This window comes from Carassius gibelio, chromosome A9, assembly GCF_023724105.1.
Source record: "Carassius gibelio isolate Cgi1373 ecotype wild population from Czech Republic chromosome A9, carGib1.2-hapl.c, whole genome shotgun sequence".
In the NCBI taxonomy this organism is placed as follows: Eukaryota; Metazoa; Chordata; class Actinopteri; order Cypriniformes; family Cyprinidae; genus Carassius; species Carassius gibelio.
In genome coordinates this window covers 20,039,495-20,057,909 of record NC_068379.1, presented here as the reverse complement: position 1 = coordinate 20,057,909, position 18,415 = coordinate 20,039,495, and the positions used below count along the sequence as shown (strand labels likewise).

Below are 18,415 nucleotides of genomic sequence, written 5' to 3'. Positions count from 1 at the left end.
GGGGCACATGGAACAAGGCTTTAAATGGCGCTGTTCAAAATATCAATACAGCAATATATTGTGATGCATTTCTTGCGGATTCACGTATCGATATGGATGGTTATGTATTGATACAGCAGTAAATGCTTTGATGCAAAGAAACAATAGAGAAGACAATTTTAAGTTTAAAATAATAATAGCTCTGAGATTAGAAAACTGAAATGTCTTAAATTGTCCCAACCTGATGGCTTTTTCTTCTCTGTTTCAGCATTAATCTATTATTTTAACCATCACTACTACGAAGTCCACCTTAAATATTGATACAAAACATAAAAAAACTGATCCATTGGAATATAGTGATTAATATTATTATTACTGTTGTTGTTGTTATTGTCTAAAATTGAACACCTTTGCAATGTAAACAAATGACAGGCTACATTTGTTATTCATCTCCTTCACACTGCACTTTGATGTCAGGTATATTATGCATTTTTTATTGACACTGATATTTTTACATTTATTTCCAGAGATATATTATTGAGTTTACAGGCTAAAGTGGTCTTGCTGTTGAAAGCACTGTTGCTATTGTAGAAAAAATATATATTTGCGTCACATTTAAAATATAATTATATAATTAATTCCTGAAATGTTTTTATTTTTGATATGATAATTCAGAGAATGAGAAAACCTGAATAAGCCTAACCAGTGTTGTGATAATTATTTTTAAGGCACTCAACGTGTTAAAAAATAAATAAGTACTGTAATATAATAAAAGTTTAGTCAAATAACATAAAAAAGACCAGACCCCTCGATGTCTGTGTCTGTGAAACTTTTCTCCCTCAAACAGCACGCTAGTGTTACTTCTACACTACAGGCTACACACAGCAATATAAACAACTTATCTGCATGTTCTCACATCACATCGTTCTCGTAAAATAATAATAAGTATATAAACATCAAAATCACTTCGCTGAGAATGAAACACCACTTACCAGCTGCCACGGTTCTGAAAATATCTTTGAGCAATTAAAAATGCGCGTGTGGCCTGAGGAATTTTCCCGGTCAGGTGAAAGGTCAACATATTGGTCATTTTATTTACGACTAAATTCTTATTAATAAATTGTAATAATATTATGATTGGGCGTTGACAAAAGGATATGTTATTGCAAAAAAAATTCGAGGAAATTTTGCTTTGACAAAAGGGCACTTTTGGGGCAAAGGAGCAGGTGCTCAAGTGAACTGGTTCTTTCGGACAATTCGATCAAATAAACCAGTTGAAAAAAAAAAAACGGTTCACCGGTTCTTTTGCGCTCAATGTAATGTCATTAGCGATGACTGCCCTTAATTCAAGCCTTCAGTTTACCCGCGCTTATAACATAAGCACAGAATCAGTTCAGAATCAATCACCAAAAGAACCAGTTCGTTTCAGGCGAGCTGTGAGTCAGTCTGCTTCACACTGAATCACACATGCGAAGTATCATCAGCTCAATGAGCGCTTCAGAACTCCTGACCTGATATTTAGATATACTATTCTTCAATAAATATATTTGTTTGACAGGGAAGCTGTGCGCAAACAGGAATATATATTATTTAAAAAAAAAGAAAAAAAAAAAAAAAAAAAAGAAAAAAGGGCACTTTCTCTCCAGGAATAAAAAGTGCAGGTGCTCAAGCCCCCTTTGATGTCTATGTGTGCACGTGCCTAACTGTTACTAACATCATCAATATTGTATTTAAATTACTTTACTACTAACTTTGTCTGAAAAGTAACTTAATTACTCAGTAACAGTGTTAATTTTGGCAGGCATTTTTGATTTAGTCTTAGTCTTAGTTTTGAGACGAAAATGCTTAATACTCTTAGTCACATTAGTCATTCGAATCTTTCATAGTTTTAGTCTAGTTTTAGTCGACGAAAAGTCATTGCATTTTTGTCAACTTTTAGTCATTAATTTAATCACGCTGTTCTTCTGAGGTACTCATAGCTCATAGCAGGACTTGAAAAAATATGAAAATTAGACAAATCTTGTCTAAATGATTACTGTTTTATTTTATTTTATAATTTTTAGATAGGGTGTTTGCGCAAAGGTGACTGATGAGCCCAGATACGGGAAAGACTGTACCTATCTTTAGTTAAAATTTACATAATCAGATTATATATATATATATATATATATATATATATATATATATATATATATATATATATATGTATATATATATATATATATATATATATATATATATATATATATATATATATATATATATACACATTTTTTTTATTTAAATTCATTCAAACTGTTGGTTCCACTTTTTGAGCATAGACGTGAAAGTGACATGTCCAACTTAAACTGTTATAAATTTTCAATGCTTTGGTCCACAGACTTAAATGGGGGGGGGGGGTAAATCTTGAGTACCTATAGAGTAGTTCTGCATCCTTCATAACTCCAAAAAGTCTTTAGTTTTATTATATTTATAAGAGAAAGATAGTCTGTACCGATTTTTCCCGGAAAAACACGAGCGCCTGGAGGCGTGACGTGTGGGCAGAGCTAAAGAATCACGAGCGCGAGTAAGCTTTTGCGTTGAGAGCGTTTGGAAGCTGTGACATTACCGTGAGGAAAAACACATCCAAAACAAACCATGGCTAACAGTCAGATTCAGCCGTTTATTTATGATCCAGAATCAGATCCAGAGCCTGAAACTGAACAAGAGCAGCAGCAGCAACGATGTCTCTATGTGGTATGTACTGAAACTGTATATATTTGCTTAGCGGTTTTGGAAAATGACTAAGTTCCACTTCATGTCGTCTCTTTTTTTTTTTTTTTTTTAAGCTGTACATGTGGAAAGTGCAGTTTGATGACAACATCGCATGTTGTTTACTTGATGTGCTTACGCGCCGATAGCTAAGTTAACAACACAGAAATATTTGAAACAGTTTTACTCATCGCATTCGGTTCCAACCCACGATCGTGACCCTTTTTCGTTGGGACTGCATTATCCTTAAGAAATAAACAATGTGCAAATCCAGCGTCAAACTGGGCCTTGTTTGTAAAACAAGCATCTTCGAAACGCAGGGAACAAACAAAAACACTTGCACAACTCCGTTGATGCTCTGTAAAAATAAACTCCATCCACTGGTCCCTTAATGCTGTTTTTTTTTTTTTTTTTTTTTTTGGTAATCTGTGCAGGGTTTTCTTGACCTGGCAACCAAAAACACACTTCTTTTGTGACATTTCACGACGCTCTCGCTCTGATCAGTGAACGTCTCTGCTCTCAGTGCTCTGCTCTACGGGAGCGCGCGCTCTTCCGGCAGAAGTGCCTCAGGACCCATATAAGGAAATTCCGCTCCATCTAACGTCACACAGAGCCATACTCGAAAAAAAACTTTCCGAAACTTGTGACAAACCGGAAGGAGTTATTTGTTCCAAAAATACTCTTTCAAACGTACAACTTAATTTTTGAAACTTTGTCCATGTTTAGCATGGGAATCCAACTCTTTAACAGTGTAAAAAACTCAGTATGCATGAAATAGCATTTCACCCCCCCTTTAACGTTGGTCTCTTTTTAAAGCAGACACTTGGCAGATTTTTGTAGAAGTAAGTTCTAAAAGTTATAAAGATTATATAACAAAAAAGTTTATAACAGAATAAATTAATAAATTATATAACAGACAATTTTAAATAGAATATATTATAATATATTATTATATTATTGATATATTATACAAAATATATATTTAACAAAACATGTTTTACTTTAAAACTGCTAGAAAATCAAAACCAAAAAAAGTTTTGTTCCGAATTTGAGTTTGTTCTCCAAAAAGAGCTTTCAGTGAGATTTTGTTTGGGCGCAGTACCAAGCTTTTCCACTAGATGACCATTAAACCCCATAAGTAACCGTTTATGGGTGACTTCGTTTCCATAAATGGTTTGAGTGACCTGAAAAAAGTTTTTTCCAGTATTAAGGGTCAGTATGGCAGTATTTGATTTCAATTCAACCTCAACAAACACATAAAATAAATGCTATGAGAACCTTGGACGTTATAGTTCACAATGCATCAAAAAAAGATAATCCATTGTTTTTTCGATATCATTATTTCAACTATGCATCACTATTTCAAAGTAAAGGTCTGAACGCGTTCTCTGACTCTGAGTACTCTTCTTGCATATTAATAAATAACAGTTGCTCTGTAAAATATTTAAAAAAATTGTGACCAAACATCAAAACTACAGTCTTTAGGCTTTCCAATGATATATGTCAACATGACATTTAACAGGTTAAAAGTATAGACTCTTCAAGCTTTCAGATGCAGGAAAGACTGTAGGCTACCTCGCTGTAGTTTCAAACGGATTACATAATCAGATAATCATTTTAATTCATTCATTTAAAATTAGACACTTCAAGCTTTCAGATGCAGGAAAGACTGTGCCTCACTTCAGTTTCATATGGATTACATAATCAGAGAATATTTGTTTTCGATTTGAATTGTAATGTAGACACAAGCTTTCTATAGACATATTCCTCATGTCTCTGTGTCAAATATTCGCTGAGTTTGTGACGTGTAGAAAGTTACTGAGGGAGACCTAGATGGCAGAAAGTGCACCCTTTGATTTGTTTATTTTGCGAACACAATGTTTTGTAGTTATTGTCAGTGTTCACAAATAAAAGTAGTCCCCTTTTAGATTCGATTGATTTTAGTCGTATTTAAGGTTTTTCTGTGAATCAGGAAAAACTGAAAGTGAACGCTAGGGTTAAAGACGCTGCATTTAGTTTCCTCTTTAGATAGTAAATTTAGATTTCAAATTCAATACTGATTTTAGAACTGTTGAAATTATTTACTGCATGTAATGCGAATACTTTATAAGTAACTGTAATTAAATAACCTTAAAATGAGCAGTAATCCCATACTTTATTTTTACAGTGGATAAATATCCTAATTTAATTACAGTAACATGCCCAACACTGATTTTATTTTATGTCATCTACACTGAGGCAGACTATATGTATATGACCTGTTTACCATTTTTTATCTCCTAATATTACAGGAACGTACAAACCCATGAAAAAAATAACTTCATTATGTTCATATGTATCACAGTGTCTTAGTTTTAGACTCAAGTCTGTCTCTGTCGCCTCTATCTCATATTTCCATACAAGTCTATAAAAACAGTGAGATGAAGTCATTATTTTGGTGTCCCTTCTCTAGAACTATGATATTCACTTCTCATAGATTCTATAATAGGCCTACTATGTATGGCATTCATTAATGATTTGGAGGAAAAGTAAGGCATGCTGGGAGTCTAATTTGCATTGCCAAGACAATATAGATTAATTTGTATTGCCCAAGCTCTAAGTGATACAAGTAAACTAATAATGGAACTTAATAAAAAATAAGAGAATATTTGCAATATAAAACATTTTTATATTATTTAAATTATGGTTGTTTATAGGACCACCCTTCCTTCCCCTTTTTCTAATATGGAGGAACTGAAAAAAAAAGACTGCGTGCACCCAGAGACCAAGCAGATGTTCCTCATTTTACAGTTCATTTCTCTATACTTTTACAAGAATCTCACCAAAAACAAAAAATCCCCAGGTCTCTACTACAGATCTGTAAGAGAATGATGTTTGTGTGTCAGTAATCCACATATGGGTAAATTAAAAATTATAGTGACTTCCTGATGTGGGCGAGTGTTGAAGAGAGGAAATGTCTGACAAGGTTAAAAGAGGGTGAATGAATCAGTCGATGTACAGTGTAGGCGTCGTGTCACACTGGCACGACTATTAGAGGTAACAGTTCACAATGGAACACAATAATGGAGAATATGAATGTACTTCATATATTACAGGTTTTTAGTGTTGATGTTTTTAAAGTACCTTCTTTCTTCCGGGCCGAACTGTGGCTGCTGGAACACTCCACTCGTGTGGGTTTTGCTACCACAGTAAGTCACAGAACAACAACAGCATTAATTAAAGGGATAGTTCACCCCCAAATCATCTTTTATTCACATTCCAAAGATATTCCAAAGATATCATGACAAAATATGATATTTTGTGTTCCTCAGAGGACAGAAAGTAATACAGGTTTGGATTAGAATGACATAAATGTAAGCAAATGGTGACAGAATTTAAACGTACATAAAACTATGAGCACATGGAGAGAGAGAGAGAGAGAGAGAGAGAGAGAGAGAGAGAGAGAGAGAGAGAGAGAGAGATGTGGCATAGACAACAATCATAGGTAGTCTTAGTTTTCAGATATTAAGTTGACCACAGATTGTTGTGTCTAAACGTGGTTGATCAGGTTAGCTTTTTCTTTTTGCCCTGTTCATTACAAAGATCTCATTTCCTGTTTGCACACCACCAACCTCAGCATCCTGTGTTTAATTAAAACTCTTCAACACCAGATGCCTTCTGTTGCCACCTGCTGTGAGCTGTTCCCAAGAGAGCTAATGCTGTGTGACAAACCCTATTTTCCCAATCAATAAACCAGCACCCAAACCTGTCACATTTTTACTTTTCCACTGCTCTCAAAGTGCATATGTCATAGAGTTTGCTATTGAGATATATTCTCCACTAGTACATGCATTACAGGAAGTGAAGGGGCTTCACAGAAACCAAAAGAAAAATTCTAATCTAAATAAAGACAAAGGCATAACTTCCTCTGTTAGATCGAAGCTCGGCAGCAAGGGCACATTATAGTCATCAACCGTACAGCCCTCAGAACAAATACGATGCCAACAACATGGATCTCTGAGGTTTGTACCTTTCAATTTTTTACTTTGTAATCTTGAACAAAATGTGGCCATTGAAAACCCATAGGTCTTACGAACAGCCAACGTTATCAGAAGACAATGTTGTAGATCAAATGTGGTTTCTATAGTAAGTAGACCATTCATTAACATTATATATTCAAAAACGTATGTAGAGTGATTTTTTAAGGTGTAGGATGACTGTTGATGAATATAAATTAATTCTGCACGGATTTTTGACAATGACAAGTCAAAACAATAAATAACAAAGAACTGTAGTGAAAGTAGCATTCTTCTTTTTATGATGTATTGGTATACTGACTGATATTCAATATTTTGTTAGTTTCTTCTTGTTCTTCTTCTTTTTTTACCTTAACACTCATATCTGAGGGTGGTTGTCTTTCACTTTTTTGAAAACCATTTTGGTGTCTTAACATTTTTTACTAAAATGTAAAAAGTGTCATGTCATAAAAGGTTGGTTCACCCAAAATTACAATTCTGTCATCATTTACTTACCTCATATAGTTTTAAGACTCTTTTTTGCTCAGACAAAAGAAAGACATATTTATGTTCTGTTACTATTCTATTAAGTGTAAGTAAAAAACAACAACAACAAACTTGCATCACACTTGCAAGAGACTACAGAAAGTACAAGAGTTATTAGAAATAAAATTGCATCTGTAAAGTGTGTAAATTTTCAATAGACATTACTCAGAGTAGAGGCCATATTGATTTTACATGGATGAAAATGAGGTGTCAGTCTTTACAGTGGCACACAATGTATAAAGTTCCTAGACCTTTCAAATTTCAAAACTACTATTTTGTCTACTTTGAAAGGATGAACAATCGGCACAATCCAGTGAACAAGCTGTATGTCTATTACAGTGATCCTCAAATCTGGCTCGCGAGATCCACTTTCCTGCATAGTTTAACTCTAACCCTAATCCACCAAACCTGAGTTTGCTAATCAGTGTCTTCAGAATTATTAGAAAATCACAGGTAGGTTTGTATGATTAGGGTTGGAGCTAAACTCTGCAGGAAAGTGGATCTTGCAAGCCAGATTTGAGGATTACTGGTCTTTTACTGTAGATCCTCATTTTAATTCCCATCAAAAATGAAATATAATGCTACTCTGATTAAGGTCTATAACCGTTTTCAATATGCTGCAACAGGCTTAGTTTGAATTGATAAACTACTGTTTTAAATTGGTTTCTCTTTCTCTTATGGTCAAATCAGGCAAACCATCATGGACCATAACACTTCGCCTGTCATCAACGAGGGCCACGTCCCCTATGTGTACCGGATTGCTAGCATAGTGTTTTACATCATTATCTTCGTCATTGGCACAGTGGTCAACCTGACCGCCCTCTGGGTCTTTGCCTTGACCACTAAAAGACGGAACTCCATCACTATTTACATGATCAATGTCGCTTTAGTGGACTTGGTATTTATCTTACTGCTGCCTTTTCGAATGGTCTACTACAGTCAAGACTACTGGCCCTTTGGAGACGTGTTCTGCAGGATTAATGCGGCACTGACGGTGCTCTATCCCTGCCTGGCCTTGTGGCTCTTCGCACTCATTAGCACAGATCGTTATGTGGCCATAGTGCAGCCGCGACACACCCGAGAACTAAAAAGCGTCCGTAAAGCCTTGCTGTCCTGTGCGGGAGTCTGGATCATGACCCTGGGCAGCACAGCTCCGCTTGTTCTCCTGGAAGAAGACCCTGACCGCAACACAAACTATACCACTTGCATCAAGATGCACGACATCATCTACTTGCGCCGTGACAATCCTGTCCACTTCGCACGTATTGTCTTCTTCTTCTTGGTGCCGGTGTGCATTATGGTGGGCTGTTATTTGGTCATCGTAGACAACCTTATCCATGGACGCACGTCCAAACTGAAGCCCAAAGTCAAGCAGAAGTCCATCCGGATCATCATCACACTGATCGTTCAGCTTCTGGTGTGTTTTGTGCCTTACCACATCTGTTTTGTTTCCATGCTGTTGGCCAGCAGTGAGAGTGGTTACAACACCTGGGGGGCCTTCACCACCTTCCTGATGAATGCGAGCACAGTGCTGGACATCATTCTCTTCTACATTGTGTCAAAGCAGTTTCAGGACCGTGTGATCAGCGTGATCTTGTATAGAAACTATCTGAGGAGCGTTCGGAGGAAGAGCCTTCACACCAACAGCGTTCGATCGCTCAGCAACCTGACCAGTGCCATGATCTGAGAAATAATACAGCTGATTGAAGCAATGTAAACTGAATGCAAACGTAGATTTTTGCAATTAAATTCCAGAATGAGATTTAAATCGCAGAAAATAAAAATTATGATCATACTAATTAGTGAAACTGTTCGCAGTAAGTACCCAGTCAACTTACGAGATGGATCACATGTGCTCCAGTGTCTTCATTGGTAGTTGCTGCATTGCATCACTGCTCACTTGCATAGGGTTCACTTTCAAAATAACTTTGTGTGAATACACCCTAAGACAAACTGTTTGTTTTTCAGTTGTTGTGTTTCATGCAGCAAGTATGTGTGTTGTTTTATAAATTTTGAGTTTTAAAGATTGAGAAAGATTAATTTTCTAAATTGAGAGGCTACAGTTAGAGCCACATATAACGTAGTATTAATAAAAGGTTTAGTTTTCTTGTATACATATAAAAATTAGGCCAGTGTGGGGCTGCACTGTAAACCCTTCTCTAAATAATGAACTGGTTTGAGTAGCGCAAACTTAAATTAAACAAATGTCTTTAAACAAATTTACTTTTATGAGTATTTCCAACTTGCTTTTTCATGAAACTGACATCTTATAAGTAATCTGAATTGTTTAATTGTTTTTAGTTTAATTAACTTGTTTCTTTTTATTCCGACAAACTAAATTTGAGCTAAAACTGGGATGGGATTTCTTTTCCCCAGCATGCTTTGCCATGCCACCTGGAATGATGAGTAAAAGCTAAAATTGTGTAATGGGAGATTAAGTGGCAATGAACTTGGTTTATGTTGAATGTTATTTTTTGCCTTACTCATTCAGCAGTATACCAATCAAAGCAAAACTATAATTTTTTTTTAGAGGGTTTACAGTGTGTTGTTACATTATCACTGCAAGATGTTTGAAATCCATTACTTTGAACTGCAACACTTTCTTTGCAGTCTCTGCAGAACATGCTAGATTTTTCAAAGTATGCTTATGGTAAGCATGATTTCACCAAGTACAACATGTTCAACAACATTCCAATCAACTTTTCAGGAAATATCTGTTTTAGGCTTAAAATCAGGGTTAGGTGCTTCTACACCCTTGTTAATCAGCTCAAATTTCCCACGGATTTTAGGAATAAATTATGGGTAGGGTTAGGTTTAGGGGTAGGGATTGGGTTAAATTTATATTTTTAACAAAAATGTTGATCCAGGAACATGTCGTACTTACCTTACAAATATATATATATATATATATATATATATATATATATATATATATATATATATATATATATATATATATATATATATAAACAAATGAAAATATTCAAATATATACATTTTGTTTAATACAAGCTGATTAGCTGATCAAATTTAAAACTGAACTGAAACAGTATTTTGGAACAGCAAGACTGTAAACTTGAGCATTTAAGAAGCCTGCAGATGGCGCTACTAACCAGGGCTCATTTATTCTGCTCGTATTGTGCTTTGTCCCGATATCACCATCAGGTGGTGTCATGTAATGTTAATAAATTACTTGAAAGAGGTATTATATTTGCTAATGGTTTTAAATTGTTTTCATTGAAAAAATTACCTTAGTTTTCTTTAACTTTCCATAAAATATGTGACTGCTGACAGATGGACTGATTTCTTCTTTGGGAAGCTGACACATCCTGTGGCTATATCTAATGTTTCTTTTTTCTCATTCTGTTATAATTGCTCTTCATGTTTTGCAGCTATTGTGAACTAATGATTACTGAGAGACTGTATGTTAAATTAGCAATTTTTCAATTTATGCCACACTGCAGGACAATTTATATGAAACCCTGAAGGAACAAAAAAGGGACAAATTGTGAAATTTTGAATAGTGGTGACTGGTTATAAGACCTTATACATTAATATCAACTTCAAACTTAATTATGTTGTACAAAAAAAAAAAAAAAAAAAATCTGCATGAATCTGCTATGCATCAAACACCCAATGTATACCCTGCACTTTACTCGATTAACCTTAATTAAAATGTATATATTTCTAAAAAACTGTCTCCAGTCCAAGTTTACTGTCCTGAAGCAAGCAGTTACTGTTCCTCCCAACTTGATGGTGAGGAAGTGTTTAAAAATCTAGCCCCGTTCATTATTCCATTTCACTTGGTAATATTTCACAATACTGAAGTAAATTCAATAGCACCTTTTCTTTCAAACAGTCTTTAATATGAATACACCAGATGGGAACTTGAGGGGAACCAACATCATAAAAATGACCTTGAGACAGATAAACTGAAGTAAATTCTGAGGAAACTGTAACATAAATCCTTTGCAGATACCACCTGGTTTGATATTTTGAAACAAATGCAATCAAAGTTTTAAGACATTTTTAATGTGACTTAAATGTCCAAACACATTTTGGCGCCACTGTATACATACACTCAGCAAAATGATGCTTCAGTTTGAAAATTTGCCCAAACAGTATTAAGCTATTGTAAGTTGTGCATTGCAAATGTTAACGCACACACACTTCAGCCACCCCCCACCTGATACACATCACAGCAAGTTAATGGAGACAGACACTCTCTGAGCAACCGCGGTCTTCTGTCCGACGCATATGATGAATTATCTGGAAGCTTTTTCACTAATTTAGAATCTTCATAACAAGTGCTTTTGCCACAGGAAAAATTAATGGAAACAAGATTGTTTTTCATTCGAGTTGATTTAGCCGCCTCGGCAGCCAGATGTCTCTCTCTGGGAATAAAACAGTCGGTGCTTAAACAAAGCCAAGCAAATACTACCTTTTTTTTTCAGCCGCTCGTGTTACAAACAAATCAGCCATCGCACAATGGCCATCTGTTTGTTATTTGATATGTGTGAATACATGTTGTAATGACTTTGTTTGTGAATCAGTCAGTGCACTGGAACACATGAGAGCTCTCCAAGTGGCGGAGTGTTCGGAGCTAATCATATAATTGGACACAATAGTCAATGACAAATGGAGTTGCACGGAGCCAGCCAGCTGGGAAGTGAATATGTAATCATTGTAAAATCATATCATTTTGCATATTTGAAGACAGCTTAATAGAGTTTGCCTGTCAGCACACTATCAAGTGATGATCAGAGTGGGCCTGCGGTATCTGTTTGGTTCAATATTGCTCTGCACCGTCTCAAGTGATTTCAGTGGAGTTGGTATGGTGTTGTTTTTATGCCTCAGCTGTTGCAGTTTTATATTGTGATATGGGAATTATAATGGGATTCTAGTGTTCGTGAGCACTTATACCAGAGCCAAACTCACAAATCATATAAAAAACATGACTGGAACTGCTAGTGTCTGACTGGCTTCCTCAGACCATTTAAGGGGAATGTTATTCATGTTAACAGCTTTACAGTTAGCATGTCTTACTTAGGACATGTGCTTGAACTCTAGATGTTTACTACAGATTCCACAAAATATATATTACCACAGAGCTCTTAAAAGTTTTAAAAATAGACACATTTTCATCAGACGTCTGGATTGTTTGCACAGAAGTTCATAATAATAGAAGAACTACTGTGCGGCTTAAAGACTGGAATATAATTAATGTGACTAAAAGACATTAAACCGGAATACTTGAAAGTCTGCTATATAATGGAAGTAGCAACAGATCTTTCCCGCCATATTGTGATTTACATCCGAATGAAACACATTATCAACGCATTATTAAGCTTGCAGCTGACTGTAAGAAAGGGGCGGGGTTTATAGGAACAATGTGATTGGACATCAAATGTCACCTGTGAGAAGTTATTTCACTGGGAGATCCAGTTATGACATTTTGTTTAATCAAATAGATAATTTAAATAAAAACATATTTTAAAACATATGGATATATGGTAATGTTTTCATTTTAATATCATGTTATATTTTTCTTTTACCGTTTTCCTAAATTCTGTCAATCAGTACTCAGTAATAACACGGTAATAATCATCATAATAATACATGATCATAAACCCATTGTTAGTCTGATTGTACCCCTAATATTCAAAATAAACATACTTTCTTTCACACATAGTCGACAAAGATAAAGATTTGCCATTGCAGATTAGCCTCATAAGAACTTCTGTAGGGTCATGTCCAGTTGCGGTAAAGCATACAAGAATCTGGTCTGGAAATTCCATGCATCCCCAAGCAGAGAAGAATCTTATACAAAACCATGCCAAAAGTGGCATAATGGCCTAATAAACTGAGGTGGATAATGGTGTTTGAAAACGATTGGATGGTGCCCTTCATTATCTCTATAGCCACAGAAATCACGCGGTTCCCGGCGGTGCCTGCATTAACCCTCGCTGACTTATGCATTAGGATCTTATCTGGTCAGAGGTGGGGAGAAAGACCTTGCGCTCTTTAATCTATATCATAAGGTGTGATCTCCCTGAAAGGATGCGCTCAATGCAAAGACAAGTCCATTGACCTGTCAGTTAGAGGAAGAGAGGCGAGGAAAACATATGGCTTTGATTACAGCGGCGGCTATTTTAGCGGACGAGCCCAGTGCTGATTCACACACAGAGAATAGCAGCACCATTAGAGGGCATAAATAATGTACAGTCCTTTTTCTACACTACTCAGCTAAGTGCCTTGAAACCTTGGGCTCCACTTGTCAGGTTTTTCAATAGATTAGGACAAGATTTATTTTAAGTCTGTAAAGTAGCATGTTCCCGACAGCGTTCAGCGGGGATCGAGTGTTGCACATGCAAGCACGGCACCCCGGTTTAATTGTAGCACTGTGGAGCAGACAGGCCTTGTGTCGGATCGGTTAAATATTTAATTCAGTCTCACTTAAACTTCCCCATGATCCATCGTATCACACCAGCGGAAAATGCAAGGTGGAATTACAACAGGGATAAGAGACATGAAAGTTGTAATTCCAAACATGGCCCTAGCTACAGCTTACAAAGAGAGATTTGTGTTAAGAAACAGATCAGAGACTTTTTCTGTCTGTCTCCCTCGCTTGTTGAATTCATCTTTCTCCCACCCACTTCTCGCAATCCATTCCCTCTTTCTTCCTCTCTCAATCCATCCCCCTCTGTCTCTGTTATCCGACTGAAGTTACAACCGAGAAAACAATTAAATCCTATTTAAAATTCGACTACATGTCTGTGTCATGCCTCTTTCAAAATAATTGAAACCTGACACGTTAAGTGCGCAGGCGGACTCCCACTGCAGGGCCCAGGGAGCCGCAGACAGAAGAATGATTGTGAGAGAGAGGAAAGGAGACCACTCCAGTGTGACAGCGCAGGGCATCCGCGTGTAGGGATCTGACAGCGGGAAGGGGTTCTTGTGTGTGCGTGTCATGTAGCAGCCTCCGAGAGCTCAATTACAAGATTGATACTCAGAGAGGAAACTTCATTTTGCTTTACAGATGTCGACACCGCCAGAGAAAAGTGAGGTTGTTGTTTAACATAAGATGGGTTTGTGCGATGAGAATAAGCCCGTGTGAAACAAAGAGGTCTTTTATTTTCCTCAAATATCAGAATTAAGTCTTTTAGGTCAATTTAGTCTCACAAAGCCAGACTTTCGACTGATAACATAAAATCTGGACTTCACTACAACATAATCTGGCCAAGAAGAGATATTCAAAGTGACCTAACCACAGCTCATTCTGTTTTTATGTGGCACCAAGGGCAGCATTACCTGAAATAATTGATACAACAATAACAGACTGGCATGGAACAAATTAAAATAATTAACACAACAGAAAAGAATGTAAAATGTGTTAAAACCTGATAATTTCTAATAGATTCCAGGCAAATAATATTAGAAAAATATCATTATGATGACATATGCTCAGACTATTAAATCATTATCAAATAAGTAATAAGTAATTAACTTGACATTGACCATATGCTGTCATGTACAAATATATACTATAGCACTTAAAATAGAAATAACTAAGCCAAAATTTTCCACATCATTTACTGCAGAGCTGCTTTTCACAATCTTTCATGGAAACATGACATAATGTGAGTATCATAAACAATCATGAGTTCCTTACTGGTAAATATGACAACACTTGGTTGTTAAGGTCCACATAGCTCATAATTACGATATGTCTGACTCTACTCGAAGGCTACACAAGTTCTACTGAAGTTGATTATGACGTTCAGAAGAAAGCAGTGCCAGTCTGCATTTGCGTTTGAGCATGGGCCAACACTTGATGAAGTTCTGAGAACATCTCTGTTTCATTTCAAAAGACCAAAGGGCCATCTCTATATTTTCATCTTAATTTGATTACGCGCCATCCTGTCTCCGTGAATGATCTGTTTTGCCTCAAGAGGATCTTTTAATCACTTTTTCTCTCGTAGCGATGTTCCAAACGTGCTGCAACTGTCTTGGACCATTCCCAACCACGCTTGATTGAAAGGTAAAAAGACATTTGGGAGAAACTCTGTGTGTGTGTATGTGTTTGTGTCTGCGGCTGGCTTGTGCATCGTCAAAAGAACTGACAATTAGTTTATACTGGCGCTACAGAAATGCTCACCGCCTGCCTGGTGGCGGAGATGCTTTTGTCTCCTGTCCCACATTAAGAGAGCCATAAAGGTAGAGAGAACAGATGGCTGCTGCCCTGCTCTGTCCTGAATCTCCCCACAACTGCCACCAATCCTTTGCGTCCATTAATCTTCTCCTCTGTATTCCTGCGACACAACTATATTAAACAACTCAGGAAAGAGAAAAAGAAAAAAAAAATAGGGGAGAGAGCCAAACAAGCCAACACAGTTGTCAGGAAGCCGAGAGTGAACCATCAGTCCACAAAACCCTCTTTAAACACTTCTGTAAAGCAGTGCGAAGAAAATCATTCTGCCTTGAACCTGACCCTTTAAAAGTGGTATCCATGGCCAGCGAAACAATAAATGCTCATTAAAAGGCAGCTGCCAGAGCTGTTGAGGACTTCATAGGCCTGACTGGAAAACACAAGCACATCTGATTCCAATTGTAATTGAAGAAGACAACTGTTTCCGCCTAGGCTGAAGCTGGGGAAATTTACAGTGTTGATGGCAGGGCTTGTTAGAGGCTGGACTACACAGTAGCTAAAGCCTGTTAAACACACAAGTTTGGCCAGTGTGTGTGTCTGTGATTTTTTATTTCTCTTTAAGTTAGATTAAAGCTGCGGTAGGGAACTTTGACGCTCTAGCGGTTAATAAACAGAACTGCTTGCATCTTGCGGAAGAACACCGTAGCCGGAACTACTTCTCTCTGTTTATGTCTATGAAGAATCACAAAGGTACTGGGTTACTCCGCCGCCGTACCCACGAAGCAATCTAAAATAGTCCGAATATAAACACTTATTATAGGTGCACCCTAGTGATTCAGGACAAACCAAAAACACGGTTTGGAAAATTGATTCATGGTGTACTCGCTTATTATATAAATTTTTCTACATTTTGAACACAAACAAAGTTACCGACCGCAGCTCTGATTGGTTAATTTTTACTGGGAGTGATTGAGTTTCTGCAAATGGCAATAGGACCACTGGGAGGAGCCAGAGGAGCTTGATTTTTTTCACAGATTATCTGTCTCATATTCTACTGTCAGGACATAATGACAGGTTTAATAAATATGTAAAAAATATTTTTTTTTACAAAAGTTCCCTACAGCACCTTTAAGTTCAGATTTATTTGTTTTTACTGCAAGGGGATTTAAAAACTCAAGTACAAATATTCCAGTGATATTTATTCTCTCTCACATTTGTGCATTTGGTTTTTTTCAAAAGAAAGAAATAAATTGTTTTTGATTCAGTTTGATTTATCAGGACAGATCATTCCTAATGTATTAACAATCGCTCTGGATCATTTGCAGTGGTTTCTCACACCAGTAACGGGATATTTTATAAAACAGAAAAAAAAAGTGCTGTTGGATATGGTGGATATTGTCCAACAATCCAATGAAGGAAACAAAACTTGCAAATGTCTCCTTTTGTCAACAACAATGTAGATATTTATTGCATGTGCAACTTTTGAACAACTCTCTACTGCAGATAAAGACAATTTCTATCCATTTTTATTTTTTTTTGCTGGTGGGCTCCCCTAACATGAATGCTACACTTAAGCAATTTCAGGGTCTATGGCATTGTTTAAATGTTGTATGCATCGTCTTCTACAGCCAGATTCTCATGAGTCTTATGACTGACACTATCTTACTGAAAGCAAATTAATTCTGAGATCAAGTTCATCACCCAAGACACAAATGTGATCAATTTAACGTAAGGATACTTTAAATAAAACTTATAACATAATTTTAGATGCTTTTCTCTTTACTGTGACCTAGTTAAACTGCAGATGAAATCTGTAGTAGGGCTCATCACCTGAAGTGACAAAATGTGAAATATTTAACATAGGAATACGATTAGAATAACGTGTATGAAATCATTATACATGAGTTGATTTATTTATGTATTTAACGAATATGTAAAAGGTTAATTATGAATATATATATATATATATATATATATATATATATATATATATATATATATATATATATATATATTTATATATATATATATATCCTAAAGTCTTCATTTTAAGTAGCAGGCACTGCAAAAATAAACTATTACAATTTTGGGGAGTAAACTAAAAGTGGAGAAAACATCTTTCTATAGAGAATTAAAACATTTGTGACAATTGTACCTTTAATGTGAGCCAAAATAGGTATACTACATTTATTATTCCCAGACGTGGACAGACAGTGGGCCTCACAGTTTCAACACCTCTGATCAACATATTACACTCATGATCACTACTTATCAATTGAGTCAGACATTTACATGTGCACAATGTAACAGCTGCCTTTGCCTTACAAGAAAAATAAACCCAATCATACTATGCCAGAAAAAAAAAAAAAAAAAAAAAACCCTCAGGCACCAGTTCAGTGCTCTGCAGCGTGGGGAGGTGGCCAGTCTTGATGGGCTTTCTCTCCATCAGCATGCTGAGCTAAAAATCTGTTGTCTGCTGCAGTGGTGTGCAAAACACATTAATGCGTTCGAGGCCACCGTGACTTTATGAGGGACAAATATTTCAGAACGCAGCTCTATTTGGCCTCCTCTGCTGCATGTCCAGAGCAGTCAGTGGCTAAATTGAAAAATCTATTCCAATTTAAATGATTGGAATAAAGAACTCCTGGAGTCAGAGATAAAAAGGCTGTCTTCTCCTAGATCCCCTTTAATTGGAAAGTCATTTCTTCAGGGTATTCTAATGGTTCTGAAGGAAGATTGCAAAAGCAAAGTTGATGAGCTGGAGGAGGGTTAATAGCTTCTGAATGTGTTTCTGTGTGTCTGCATGTTCGGAGGGTTTGCGTTTTGTCCTCATGCACCCAAGCCTTCCTTTTGACAAACGGACAAAATGAGGAAAAATCCCTGGATCAAGACACTTGATTCTGGCTTTGCTCTTGTTGTAGAGGTGTTGTTCACAGAGATCTCATTGGAACAACATTTTCATTTGTTTCCAGTAGATCATATCAGATCAGAATAA

At 36.4% G+C, this 18,415-nt stretch overlaps 1 protein-coding gene across 1 annotated transcript; it reads left to right on the top strand.

The window, feature by feature from the left end:
* The first annotated feature begins 6,425 nt into the window (after nt 1–6,425).
* LOC128019912 (N-arachidonyl glycine receptor-like) lies at nt 6,426–10,474 on the top strand. Its single transcript, XM_052606260.1, has 2 exons — nt 6,426–6,731; nt 7,962–10,474. The coding sequence occupies exon 2, from the start codon at nt 7,972–7,974 to the stop codon at nt 8,956–8,958; it is 987 nt and encodes a 328-aa protein (XP_052462220.1). The 5' UTR covers nt 6,426–6,731; nt 7,962–7,971; the 3' UTR covers nt 8,959–10,474.
* Nucleotides 10,475–18,415: the final 7,941 nt, after the last annotated feature.